The 13,507-nt window shown below is 39.0% G+C and overlaps 1 protein-coding gene across 5 annotated transcripts in view; it reads left to right on the top strand.

The window, feature by feature from the left end:
* PLD1 (phospholipase D1) overlaps positions 1-13,507 on the top strand; it is a 225,217-nt gene that overhangs the window by 192,699 nt on the left and 19,011 nt on the right. For all 5 annotated transcript variants that reach the window (XM_043875453.1, XM_043875456.1, XM_043875454.1 and 2 more), the window contains one exon: positions 7,993-8,127. In XM_043875453.1, the coding sequence (XP_043731388.1) occupies positions 7,993-8,127 (135 nt within the window). The remainder of the gene's footprint in view (positions 1-7,992; positions 8,128-13,507) is intronic.

The following is a 13,507-nucleotide window of genomic DNA, read 5'->3' as shown; positions in this document are numbered from 1 at the left end:
GGATTCATATCCTGAATACACAAAAGAACATTTACAAGTCAACAATAAAGAGATAATCCAATTAAAAAGTGGACCAAGAATCTAAATAGACATTTCTCCAAAGAAGATATACAAATGGCCAATAAACATATGAAAAGATACTCAACATCATTAGTCATTAGAGAAATTCAAGTAAAAATCATAAGATACAACTTCATGTCCACTAAGATGGCTGTGATTTAAGACATATAAAAGATAATGATGAGAATATGAAGATTTTAGAATCCTCTTACATTGCTGTTGGGAATTCAAAATGGTGTGGACTCTTTGGAAAGCAGTTCGGTAGTTCCCCAAAAGTTAAACAGAGAGCTAACATGTGCTCAGTTGCTCAGTCGTGGCCCACTCTTTGCAACCCCAGAGACTGTAGGCCACCAGGCTCCTGGAATTTTCCAGGCAAGAATACTGGAGTGGATTGCCATTTCATTCTGCAAGAGTTACCATATCTTAGCAATTCTGCTCCGTAGAATATACCCAAGAGAATTGAAAACATGTTCACACACACAAAAAAATGAAGGAAAATTAAACCAACAAAAGAAAACTACTACTGCTTTGTTGGAGCAGATTCCCAATGCCAGGAATGCCAGAAAATCCTGAGTCTTGTGGCCAAAAATAGGCAAATATAATGGGTATGGCTTTTATTTTTGGAGTAATTAAAATACCTTAAAATTGGATAGTGGTGATGATGGTACAGCTTTGTGACTATACCTTTTTTTAAAAAGACACTGAATTGCATACTTTAAAGAAGCAAATTTTATGGCCGGTGGATTTTTAAATGATCTGGAAGTTGTAAAAATAATGAAGTAAGCCTTTAGGACTATATGTTTAAACTTATCTATTTCTGTTTAATGTTCAGTGATTTTTCACAAATGGTCTCTTCAATCTAAAAATCTTGAGAAAGAACTTTGGACATAAGACATGTACATCACCAATAATAAATACTTTGAAAAGTTATATCTAATTTTACCCAGGACGTAAATTTACCAGGGGCTTTCCTGGTGGCTCAGGGGTAAAGAATCTGCCTGCAATGCAGAAGATGGAGGAGACGCGGATTTGACCCCTGGGTCAGGCAGGTCCCTTGGAGGATGGCATGGCAACCCACTGCAGCATCCTTGCTGTGAAAAAAAAAACCCGATGGACAGAGAGAGGAGCCTGGCGGGCTACAGTTCATAGGGTCACTAAGTCATACACGGCTGAAGCAACTAAGCACTCACACACACAGATTTACCAGATTATTACCCTATCTCTAGGGTAAAGGCTTAAAATGAAGTGATAGTGAATGAGTAAGGTTCTAAAAGATCTCTTGATAAAAACAAAATCAGGGGGGATTGGGATGGGGAATACATGTAAATCAATGGCTGATTCATGTCAATGTATGACAAAAACCACTACAGTATTGTAATTAGCCCCCAACTAATAAAAATAAATGAAAAAAAAAAAAGAATACACTTAAAAAAAACAAAATCAGGGGACTTCTCCAGTGGTTAAGACTCTGCTTCCACTGCAAGGGTGAGGGTTGATCCCTGATCAGAGAACTAAGATCCCACATGCCATATGGTGCGGCAGAAAAAAAACCATGAAATTTGAGAGGAGATAAAAATGGGTACATCTTTAAAAAAGAAATAAAATCAGGACAGTCATTCAGTAATGACAGTGGCTAGTAAAAATGCAAAGGTGAGGTTATAGGAAAATAAAGAGTCAGAACAAGACTATCATTTAGTTTCTCAACCGTAAATATATCCTGAGCTTATTATAAGCATTTCCTTTGACTCTGGACCCTTTTCCTTCCTTTGCCTATTCAGGGGAAAAATTGGATTTTAGCATAAGAAGTAATTTCAATGTTAAGCCCTCTTACAAAACGAGTTCCAAGTACCCTGGGAACAAGTCAAAATCAGGCATCTCTGTGGGGAAATGCACATACTCTAAACATGGAAGAATAGATTAATTACATAATGCCCCTTTTTGAGGTACAGTGTTGTATTATTGGCTTTGCTTTCATAAAAGTATAGTGGGTTTTAAATACATGAACTAGCTAATCTCTAATTGGATAGAGAACTGTAGTTTTCTCCTGTTTCAGTTCTTTAGAAATAACAAAACTGCTGCTACGAATATGTTGGAATTCCTGAAAAGAAAACCAGCTGTGATTAGTGTATAATTTTCTGATATGCTAATCTTCAGGGATTTAGTGTTTAACTTAAAGCATTTCTTTATCATTTTTATAATTGTTGTGAATTATGGCATTTTAGCAGCCAATTTAGTATAATTTAACACAAGGTCTAGAGGTATTCAGTCAGGATTAGAAATGTACATATAAGAAGTGCTTGTTTAAGCAGCAAACGCCTGTAACAACTCCAAGCCCTTTCACAAAATGTCCTGATAAACTTAGTCTGTTGTATCAGATTTCTCATCTTTCAAGCTATATACACACCACCGTTCACAATAAATATGTCTTGGAGGCCTATATAAAACTCCAGGTTCTCAAATACCTCCATGACATGTACTTTGGAAGCCCCTATGATTATTTTCTGCCTATTGCTCTTTATTAATACCTGTCATGCTCCTGGCTTTCTCATGTTTTATTCAGAAGACACTGTTTCAGTATATTCTCACACCACAAGTTAAACATCACCAACTTTGTTACTCTGTTGAGTCAGTTTCCTTCACAGAATAATCTACACTCAGCTGTACTTTGCAGGTTCCCCAGCCCACATTCAACCAACCACAGATTGAAAATATTTGAGGGGAAAAAAACCTAGAAAGTTCCAAAAGGCAAAACTTGCATTTGCCACAAGCAGGCAACTATTCGCATAGCACTTACATTGTATTAAGTATTGTAAATAATCTAGAGATGATTTAAAGTGTACAGGAGGATGTGCGTACATCACGTGGAAACGGTATACAACTTTATACTAACATAAAGGACTAGAGTAGGGCAGATTTTTTTCATCCTTGGGGATCCTGGAACCAGTACCCTGTGGATACTGAGGGATGACTGTACTGGCCAAAGTAATTTCTCAATTTGCTTTTTCTTCTCACAAGAGTGGGTGGTGGATCTGTTCACCTCTTTTGACAGGACACAACATATCTACTTTCTAGCTTGGAACCCTTATCTTCGTTTTGGTCCCTGTGACTGGTACTCACCCTGAGCTTTCTTTTTAAAGGCCCTATTCATAAAGAAATAAAGATTTCTGCCACTCCATAGGAATTATTTCATAGCAAGGATGAATGGGGAGTAGATATGGAGTGTTTTCATTGGCACAAAGGTTTCAGACCCATCTTATACATTCCCATAACTAGCCCGGCAATCAACCTATTTCTTCAAGAACTTATATAGGTTCACTCCCTGGTTGCTCAGCTGGTAAAGAACCCATCTGCCAAAGCAGGAGATGCAACAGACAAGGGTTCAATCCCTGGGTCAGAAAGATCTCCTGGAGAAGGGAATGGCACTCTGCTGTAGTATTGTTGCCTGGGAATTTCCATGGACAGAGGAGCCTGGCAGGCTACAGTCCACGAGGTTGCAAAGAGTAGGACACAAGTGAGTACCCATGCACGCACAGTGGAAAGTGGTATTTAGAAACCAAATTCTGGGTAGGAGGTATGATCATTGCTACTGGGATATTACTGCTATGGGCTTTTTGCATACACATTATCTATCTGTCCATCTATCTATCATCTACCTATCATCTAATCTCCATACTGATACTTATCATTTCAGTCCCATGCCACAGGATTCCTTCTTGCCATCTCTCTATTTTTATAACTTCCTTATCTCACAATAAGAAACCTACTTCTATTATCTAAAATATATATATATTCCCTCAATCTTAGAATACACAGAAATTGCTAGCCCAAATACTGTGAAAAATATATCTCACTAGAATCCAGTATTTGTTTATAGTTCTTTTTGTCTTTAGCCTAAGAGTATATATCATCAAAAGCTAGTGTTCCAGGTATCCTTGGATTATGGTTTTAATTTGAAAAGCAGTTAAGTTCACTTGCTTTAGTTTGTATTTCATTTGGGGTTCTTTTTCCCATATCTTTCCTGATTTTTTTTTTCTTTTTTGAGTGTATGCAATAAACTTCCAATAGTCAGAACTGCACAAAAGACAGACATGCTTGGACAAGCGTCACTCCTCTATACCTCCTTCCGGTTTCTTCCCACCGTCTTTCTCACCCTAATCTACTCATCCTCTATTGGTAACAATTTTTTTCAGTTTCTAAGTTATTTGGGCTGTGTTTCTTTTTGTACAAATGAGCAGAAACATGTATATTTTCTTATTTCTCCAAATCTCTTTCATAAGAATAACATACCACATATTCTCTTGTGTATTTGCTCTTTTTAAATTTACAGTCCATCCTGGAGATCAGTTCATAGAGAGTTTCATTCCTTTCTACCTTCGCATAGTCTCCCATGTATAGATTGGCCATAGTTAATCCAATCATTCTCTGTGTGAGCATTTAGGTTATCTTCAATATTTTTCAATTACAATAATATAATTAGTAGCTTTGTATACATACATTCTTATTTGTTGGAACTGTATATTTAGGGTAAGTTTCTAGAGTGGAAATGCTGGGCTATAGATAATTTTGTTAGATATTGACAAATCCCCCTCCAAGTTTATACCAATTTGCACTTTCAGCATCAATGTAAGAGAGAGCTTGCTTCAACCCAGTCTCAACAACAGAATATGTTATCTTTCTTTCTTTTTTTTGGTCAATCTCATAGGTTAAGAAATGGTTTCTCAGTATAGTTTTAATTTGCATTTCTGTTCATTATGAGTGAAGATGACTGTCTTTTCAAATGTATGTTTTTGTGTGTTTGAATTGTCCATGTCTTTTACCTATTTTTCTATGAAGACTTTGATCTTTTTCTCCCTTCAGTTATTTTTAAAATTATTTCTTTATTATGCTGCGCTAGGTCTTCAATGCCTTGCAAGTCCTTTCTTTGGTTGCAGCGAGTGGGGACTTCTCTTGTTGCAGAGCACAGGCTCTAGGGCTTCCGTAGTTGCAGCATGCGGTCTCAGCAGTTGCGGCTCTGGGGCTTCAGAGCGCAGGCTCAGTCGTTGTGGCACCCTGGTTTCCTTTTTCTGCAGCATGTGGAATCTTCCTGGTACAGGGGCTGAACCCGTGGCCCCTGAATTGGAAGGTAGCTGCTTAACCACTGGATCACCAGGGAAGTCCTTTGCCTTTTGTTTTTGCTTTTTGTGTTCCATGTCATGCAAATGAGTTTGTTTTGTTTTTTTTAGCCAGCATTATTGATCTTTTCTTTTATTGCCTCTAGATAGTTAGAAGCCTCCCATATACTCAGGTTACCAGGAATTCACTCGGTTTTCTTCTAACACCTGTATGGTTTCATATGCTTACATTTTCATCTCTGCTTTATTTAGAGTTTTTATGATTGCTGGAAGGAATGTATATAATTTTTATCTCTTTCAAATAGCTATGCAATTATACTAGCACCTTTTGTTAAAAAGCCCTTTTCCTAGAGCTACAACCTGTATCATATGCAAAATTTCCATACTTACTTGGGTCTATTTCTGGACTTTCAATTTCAGACACTGGTTTGGCTGTCTATGTACCAGTTCTGCACTGTTTTAATTATACAGACTTTATAGTCTGTGTTAATATCAGATATGGGAAGGGTTATCTATATATAAATGGAGGAACCTCTATATATTACCTGTGAAAAAATTTCTTTCCAAGATACCTAAATGTAATAGGTTCACTGAGTAACATCAACAGCAAAATAGAAAACATCAGTAATACCTGGAAACTTCAGTAAATGAAATATGAACTACCATTGATTCTATCAGCATACTTCAATTTCTCTTCTAACAATTCATATTCTCCTTCTATAACAATCTGTGATGCTTTGGTTCCACTCCATTTATTCTTAGTATCACACTTAGCTTATCCAGGACAACTGCTGTGTGAGAGGGGGGCCATAAAATCTCGTGACTAACACTCATGGCAGAGTAATGATTATGGGTTGGTTTGATATGGAATACAGTTCTTATCACATAAATGACCTTCACACGACGAGAGGGCAACATTTTAAAGTACAAACCTCGTACTTCTTGCTCTGAAATAAGTTCTCCAAGGTCAAACGTACTTAGAATTTTTTTGTTTCCCTAATTTTAATGATTTAGAAGGAAGAATGTTATTTAATTGTCAACATTTTTACTTACCCAAAGTCTGTAAAATTTTAACTGCTGCTTTGCCCTGAGTTTGCTACTAAGTATGTATATACATCAGATAGTTTGGATTCACGTCTTGTATCTGATTTAAACAGCAGCAGGTGTTGGGACTTCCCTGGTGGTCCAGTGGTTAAGAATCTGCCATCCAAACCCTCTTACACTGTTGGTGGGAATGCAAACTAGCCACTATGGAGAACAGTGTGAAGATTCCTTAAAAAAACTGGAAATAGAACTGCCATACAACCCAGCAATCCCACTGCTGGGCATACACACCGAGGAAACCAGAATTGAAAGAGACACGTGCACCCCAGTGTTCATCGCAGCACTGTTTACAGTAGCCAGGACATGGAAGCAACCTAGACGTCCACTGGCAGAAAGCTGTGGTACATATACACAATGGAATATTTCTCAACCATTAAAAAGAATGCATTTGAATCAGTTCTAATGAGGTGGATGAAACTGGAGCCTATTTTACAGAGTGAAATAAGCCAGAAAGAAAAACACCAGTGCAGTATATTAACACATATATATGGAATTTAGAAAGATGGTAACGATGACCCTATATGCGAGACTGCAAAAGATACACCGATGTAAAGAACAGACTTTTGTGGGAGAAGGCGAGGATGGGATGATTTGAGAGAATAGCATTGAAACATGTATATTATCATATGTGAAACAGATTTTCAGTCCAGGTTCGATGCATGAGATGGGGTGCTCAGGGCTGGTGCACTGGGATGACCCTGAGGGATGGGATGGGGAAGGAGGTGGGAGGGACGGTCAGGATGGGGAACACATGTACACCCATGGCTGATTCATGTGAATGTATGGCAAAAACCACCACAATATTGTAAAGTAATTTGCCTCCAATTAAATTTTTTTAAAATGGCAAAAAGAATAAATAAAATAAAATTGGATTAAGAAAAAAGAATCTGGACTTCCCTGGTGGCCCAGTGGTTAAGAATCTGCCTTGCAATGCAGAGGATGTGGGTTCAATCCCTGGTTGGGGAAGTAAGATCCTACATGCCCCAGAGCAAGGAAGTCCATGTACTATGAGGAGCAACAAAAGAGCCCATGTGCTGCAAGCAAGACCCTACACAGCCAAATAAATAAATTTAAAAAAAAAAGAAAAAAGAATCTGTCATCCAATGCAGGAAATGCAGGTTTGATCCCTGGTTGGGAAACTAAGATCCCACACGCTGCAGAGCGACTAAGCCCATGTACTGCAACTAATGAGCTCATGAGCCACAAATAGAAGCCGCAATGAAAAAATCCCACAAGATGCAATGAAAATCCCGAGTGTTGCAACTAAGACCTGATGCAGGCAAATAAGTAAATTTTAAAAAATAACAGAATAAACAGCAGCAGGTGTCAACCCAGACAGATGCAAATCTTAAGTTGTCCCACTGTGGCTATACTTCAATTATCACTCTTCAGTAGTTACTCAATAAGTCTTTAAAATAAAATGTTCATATTTGAATTTATTTTGGGATCATGTAGCATTGGGGATTCATAGAAATCACTTCAGTAAGATATTTTGAAATTATATCTCCATTTATATGAGCAATATAAAACTCTTCAGAAAGTAAAAATAGATCCTAGGTGCATTCTAAAATTATGTACGCACACATACATATATATGTCATACAATCTATTCTCAACCTGTTGAAGTGGTATATTTGTTTTGAAAGACAGTAAAATCTAAGATGCCTTTATTGAGCTTGGTCATGTTAATTTTAGTGATTTCTTGTTTAATTTACAGTTGGCAATCAGTGGATAAATTATATATCCTTCTGTGGTCTTAGAACACATGCAGAGCTTGAAGGAAACCTAGTCACTGAGCTTATCTATGTCCACAGCAAGTTGCTAATTGCTGATGACAACACTGTTATTATTGGTAAGTACTTGGTCTCTAATCGTGTTCCTTGTCAGTTGACTTATCTCATGCGAAAATCATTCTTTTTATTCCTCTGAAGCTTTCTTTGCAGTTGAGAGTATCAGTATCTAAAACATTTCTGTAGCAATCTTTTTTGCTTCTGTCCTTTCTAATCCCTGTTTTTATCTATGAAGTAACAGAGGCACAGGACAATTAAATGGCCATTGTGCAAATTACAGTATCCAGAGACAGCAGTCTAACCCAGCAGGGCTGTAATCAGTCTGTGCTCATTAATTCTTTATTATTCCCTTTTTAAAAATTTTGAACACAAGTACTAGATTTCAGGGACTGGAAGGGAGACGTTTGGGGAGGGAAGTGTGTCATAAATGAGTACCTGGTAGCCTGTTAGTACTTTGTATGTGCTCCCACCACATCCACCTCACCATTACCTCAGATCTAAGGTTTTTGCAAGAGTCAGGATCAGAAGGATGTTAAAATGTCACTACGTCTATGCTTGGAGCTTCCCTGGTAGCTCAGTGGTAAAGAACTGGCCTGCCAATGCAGGAGATGTGGGTTTGATCCCTGGATTGGGAAGATCCCTTGGAGAAGGAAATGGCAACCCACTCCAGTATTCTTGCCTGGGAACTCCCATGGACAGAGGAGCCTGGCGGGCTACAGTCCATGGGGTCACCAAAGAGTTAGATGCGACTGAGCAACTATCCAACAGCAACAACAATGTCTATGCTTACCATTTTTCCCCCGGAGTCAGAGTTTTGGGTGTTACTAATCAGGGTACAGAGTAGACCAGCTTGTGTAGTAATAATACAGTGTAGCCCTAGACTAAGGTCTGCTGTCTCTTCCTGCAGCCCTCACCCCATGGACAGATTCAGGGCAGTTACTGGTTGTACTTTTACCCAGATTAGATCAGCCTGCTGAGAAGGATGGGTTTGTAGCTCCATTCTTTTGTATACTTGGAAAGCTTCATTTTCCCATCGTGGGGTTGGTTTGCCTTCTAATATCATGTTACATGAACATTGAAAGGTCAAAATGAGAAAATGAATATTAATAACCAGCCAGATAAATGAATTGACATGGGTGAGGGGATGTTACTTAAGAGATATGCTGTGTCCCACTGTTGGGCATTCCACTCATCTGTTTTAAATAAAATGTAGTTTCTCAGCTATAAGATATCTATTCTTTAAGAAGCTAAGTGTCATGGAGTGTTCTGAAAAAAATTTGACAGTAAATATACCTTTTCCATTTCTATCCTCCACTGAGAAAAGAAAGAAAAATCTCATACCTAGGAGTAATGAGACTGTCTTCTCTGGAACATGATTTGAAGAGAAAGAAAAGCAGTTCTGAAGCCAGAAAATATGTAGATCACAGTGTGGTCACACACACACACACACACACACACACACACACACACACATTCTTTTAATACTTACTGGGCATTTAAGAGAAATATCTTGTGTCTTCAATATCTTGTCCAATAGGGATCAGAGCTCTTTAAGGATTCATTTCTCCCCCATCTCCCCTAATAAACAAGTTTTCTCTTATTTCCCCAAGCTATTCTTGTCTTTGCCTCTTTAGAAGCTAATCTGAGAATATTTTTATATTAAAACTGACAGTGACGATAAGGAAAGGGAAGATATTGATGCTTGCTGAAACGGAAAAACAAACAAACAAAGCCAGATAAAAGTCAGTTGATCTCTTCAGGGAGATTTCAGAATTCTTGAAGTAAAAATTGACAGATGTAAATATTTTCCTTTTAAAAGTCTTTTCGACTTTCAGCCTGCTTTACTTTTACATCAAGTATAAATGCAAAGTAGTTTTTAGTATCTGAGCTAAATAAATCTGTAGAGTTTTTGACTTACTTTCTAGAAAGGTCTTTAAACTCTCAAAAACTACAGTTTATTTAGACTAGCAATAATTGATCCTTTTTGCATACAGTTATTATCTACTTTCTTGAAACTGAAGATGTGACCTTGGGAGTATGAAGAGGTCTCACTTGCTAGTGTTTAGGGGCTGGATTTCTTTCTCTTATTCCTCAAGGGCAGAACAGATTTCCCCCTGGAAAATCCATGGAAAAATCCATGTATACTTTTGTTCTTTTCCCTCTTTGGGAACTCTGGAAGAAACAGGCTTATTGTTGCTACTCTCAGACATTTGGCCTGTTTAAGTTCATAACACAGAGAACAATGTTTAAAATTCTCAAAGAGGAACTTGAGAAATTAGGTTGAGGATATTTTACAGGTGTTAAGTCATTAAGAGCTTAAATGAAGTTAAAGTAACCTGTGATTAAATTTTCTAACATGGCAGACTTACGCCAGAGTCACTGAATAATCTATCATAAGAAAAATGACTAAATGGTTTATCCTCATTTTTTCTTCACAAGGAAATACTTGGTTTCTCACACTGAGATCTCTTTCATGTATAGCTTTAATTATGTCTTACCCCCTGTGGCCCTGTAGGTTCTAAAATCTGTGACCAAGTCCAGTTTTCTAATTCATCTTTTTGGCATGTACCCGAACAGTTATTTTCTTTCCTGGATAAAACAAGGACTTCCCTGGTGGCTCAGAGGGTAAAGCATCTGCCTTCAATGCAGGAGACCTGGGTTTGATCCCTGGGTGGGGAAGATCCCCTGGAGAAGGAAATGGCAACCCACTTTAGTATTCTTGCCTGGAAAACCCCATGGATGGAGAAGCCTGGTGGGCTACAGTCCATGGAGTCACAGAGAGTCGGACACGACTGAGTGACTTCACTTTCACTATCCTTAAGTAGAATTTAAGTCTATCCTGTTAACTAAATGAAATGGTTTTTCTTTCTTTCTTTCTTTTGGTTTCACTAATTCACTGCATGGGCTTCCCAGGTAGCACTAGTGGTAAAGAACGTGCCTGACAATGCAGGAGTCATAAGAGATGTTGGTTTGATCCCTGGGTTGGAAGATCCCCTGGAGGAGGGAATGGCAACCCACTCCAGTATTCTTACCTAGAGAATCCCACGGACAGAGAAGCTTGGCAGGCTACTATGCCCTGGGTCACAAAGAGTTGGACACGACCAAAGTGACTTAGCATGCCCACATGCAGTCCACTGCACTGCACAATAGGGAGACACAAAACGTGGTCACACAGTGCCACTGCCCACCCATCTCATGGACTACAGGGGAGGCAGGTATTCTTTCACCAAACACCAGAACCATCGGGATGGGTACTGATGAACTGGTGCTGAGAGGCAGTCAGCAAGGGTGATATGTGGGAAACTACATGTAGGGAATGGATCTCAGTGCTTAAAGGCAGGCTCGAGATAAGTGTCTGCAGTTGAAAGGCTACCCCGGTAAAGAGCGGGTCCCATGGGTCTCAACCCTGACTGCCTTAGGATTGCCTAGTGACTTTTTTTTGTTTGTTTTTCATGGGCTATTCTTTTTTAATTAATGTATTATATATAGTAAATGGTACAAAACTTCAGTGTACAGCTTAATGAATATTCACACATGTTTACATTTATGTAACCACCACCCAGAACAAGATACAGAATATTTCCATCACTCTGATAGGAGTCTTCCTATCTCCACTCAGTTAATCAGATGTTTTCATTGTCACCACGGAACAATTTTGAACACAGATGGGTTTGAGTTCAGATAAATGGAACTGTCATTTAGGGGAAAGTTTATTTATGTCTGCAGTTTACTTTCAAATAGATCCTCTCCCCACCCCCCCAAAAAAAAGTTGGGTTAATTGATAGAAGGATGGAGTGATATTAGGAGAAAATACTAATAATGCCTGGTTCCTACTTCCAGAAATTGTGATTAACTGGTCTGGTTTAGGGCCCAGGGATCAAGGTTTTTTTTGCTTTCTGTTTTTGTTTTGGCATCATTATCTTTTGAAAGCTACCTAGATGATGCTCCTGTGCAGCCAGGCTGAGAACTCCTGAAGTGGAGACACAGGGAACACAAGCGGTTAGAAAGTGCTGAAGAGCCCGCTAAGGACTTCCCTGGTGGTCCAGTGGTTAAGTCCCTGCACTTCCAATGCAGGGGGTATGGGTTTGATCCCTAGTCGGAGAACTAGGATCCCACATGCTCCATAGTGCAGCCAAAAATAAATAAGTGAATTAATTAAAACACACAGGCCTAAATAGGGTAGAGTTGGTGTATTCGTTGTCTAATACTGCTGTAGCAGATGACCACAAACTTAGGGACTTGAAACAGCACAAAATTATTATCTAAAAGTTATGTACGTTAGAAGTCCAACATGGATCTCACTGGGTTAAAATCAAGGTGTCAGTAAGGCTGTGTTTCTTCTAGAAGCCTCCCAGATGGAGCTAGTGTAAAGAACCTGCCTGTCAATGCAAGAGATGTAAGAGATGTGGGTTTGATCCCTGGGTCACAACCCACTCTAGTATTCTTGCCTGGAGAATCTCATGGACAGAGGAGCCTGGTGGGCTACAGTCCATGGCGTCACAAAGAGTAGGACACAACTGAAGCAATTTAGCACAAAGGAGAATCCATTTCCTTGCCTCTTCCAGCTTTGAGTGGCTGCCGGCATTCCTTGGTTCATGGTCCCTTTCTTCTGTCTTTGAAGGCAGTAATGTTACATCTCTTTTAAAGTCCTCCAAGTATCAACCCATTCTTCTGTAACCACATCTCTCTCTGAATTCCCTTTACTTTTAAAGACTCTTGTGATTATACTGAACACCTAGATAATCTAGGATAATGTCCTTATTTTTATGGTCAGTTGATTAGCACCATCTATTAATTCCTTCTGCAGCCTTAATTCCCCTTTACCATGCAATATAACATACAAACTTTGGGTATTAGGACATAGTCATCTCTAGGAGTCATTCAGAGAAGGCAATGGCAACCCACTCCAGTACTCTTGTCTGAAGAATTCCATGGACGGAGGAGCCCGGTAGGCTACAGTCCATGGGGTCGCACAGAGTCAGACATGACTGAAGTGACTTAGCAGCAGCAGCAGCAGCAGGGGTCATTATTCTGTCTATCACAGGAGAATCAACAATTTCTTAAACAAGACATTTAAAAAAGCAAAATCACAAAGGAAATGATAGATAAATCTAACTGCATTAAAATTCAGAACTTTATTCATCAAAATATGCTATATAAGTAAAATAAAAAGATAAACCACAAACTGAAAAAAAGAGTATTTGCAACACACTTAATACTTTTTGCGACCCCATGGACTGTAGCCTGCCAGGCGCCTCTGTCCATGGGGATTCTCCAGGCAAGAATTCTGGAGTGGGTTGCCTTGCCCTCCTCCAGGGGATCTTCCCAGCCCAGAGATCGAACCCAGGTCTCCTGCATTGCAGGCAGATTCTTTACCTTCTGAGACAGCAGGGAAGCCCATTCAAAACATATAAAGAACTAAATCAACAAGGAAAGACAATA

Source organism: Cervus elaphus, chromosome 19 (assembly GCF_910594005.1).
Source record: "Cervus elaphus chromosome 19, mCerEla1.1, whole genome shotgun sequence".
Taxonomy (NCBI): Eukaryota; Metazoa; Chordata; class Mammalia; order Artiodactyla; family Cervidae; genus Cervus; species Cervus elaphus.
Note: the sequence above shows the minus strand (reverse complement) of the source record. Positions and strands in the feature narration are given on the sequence as shown.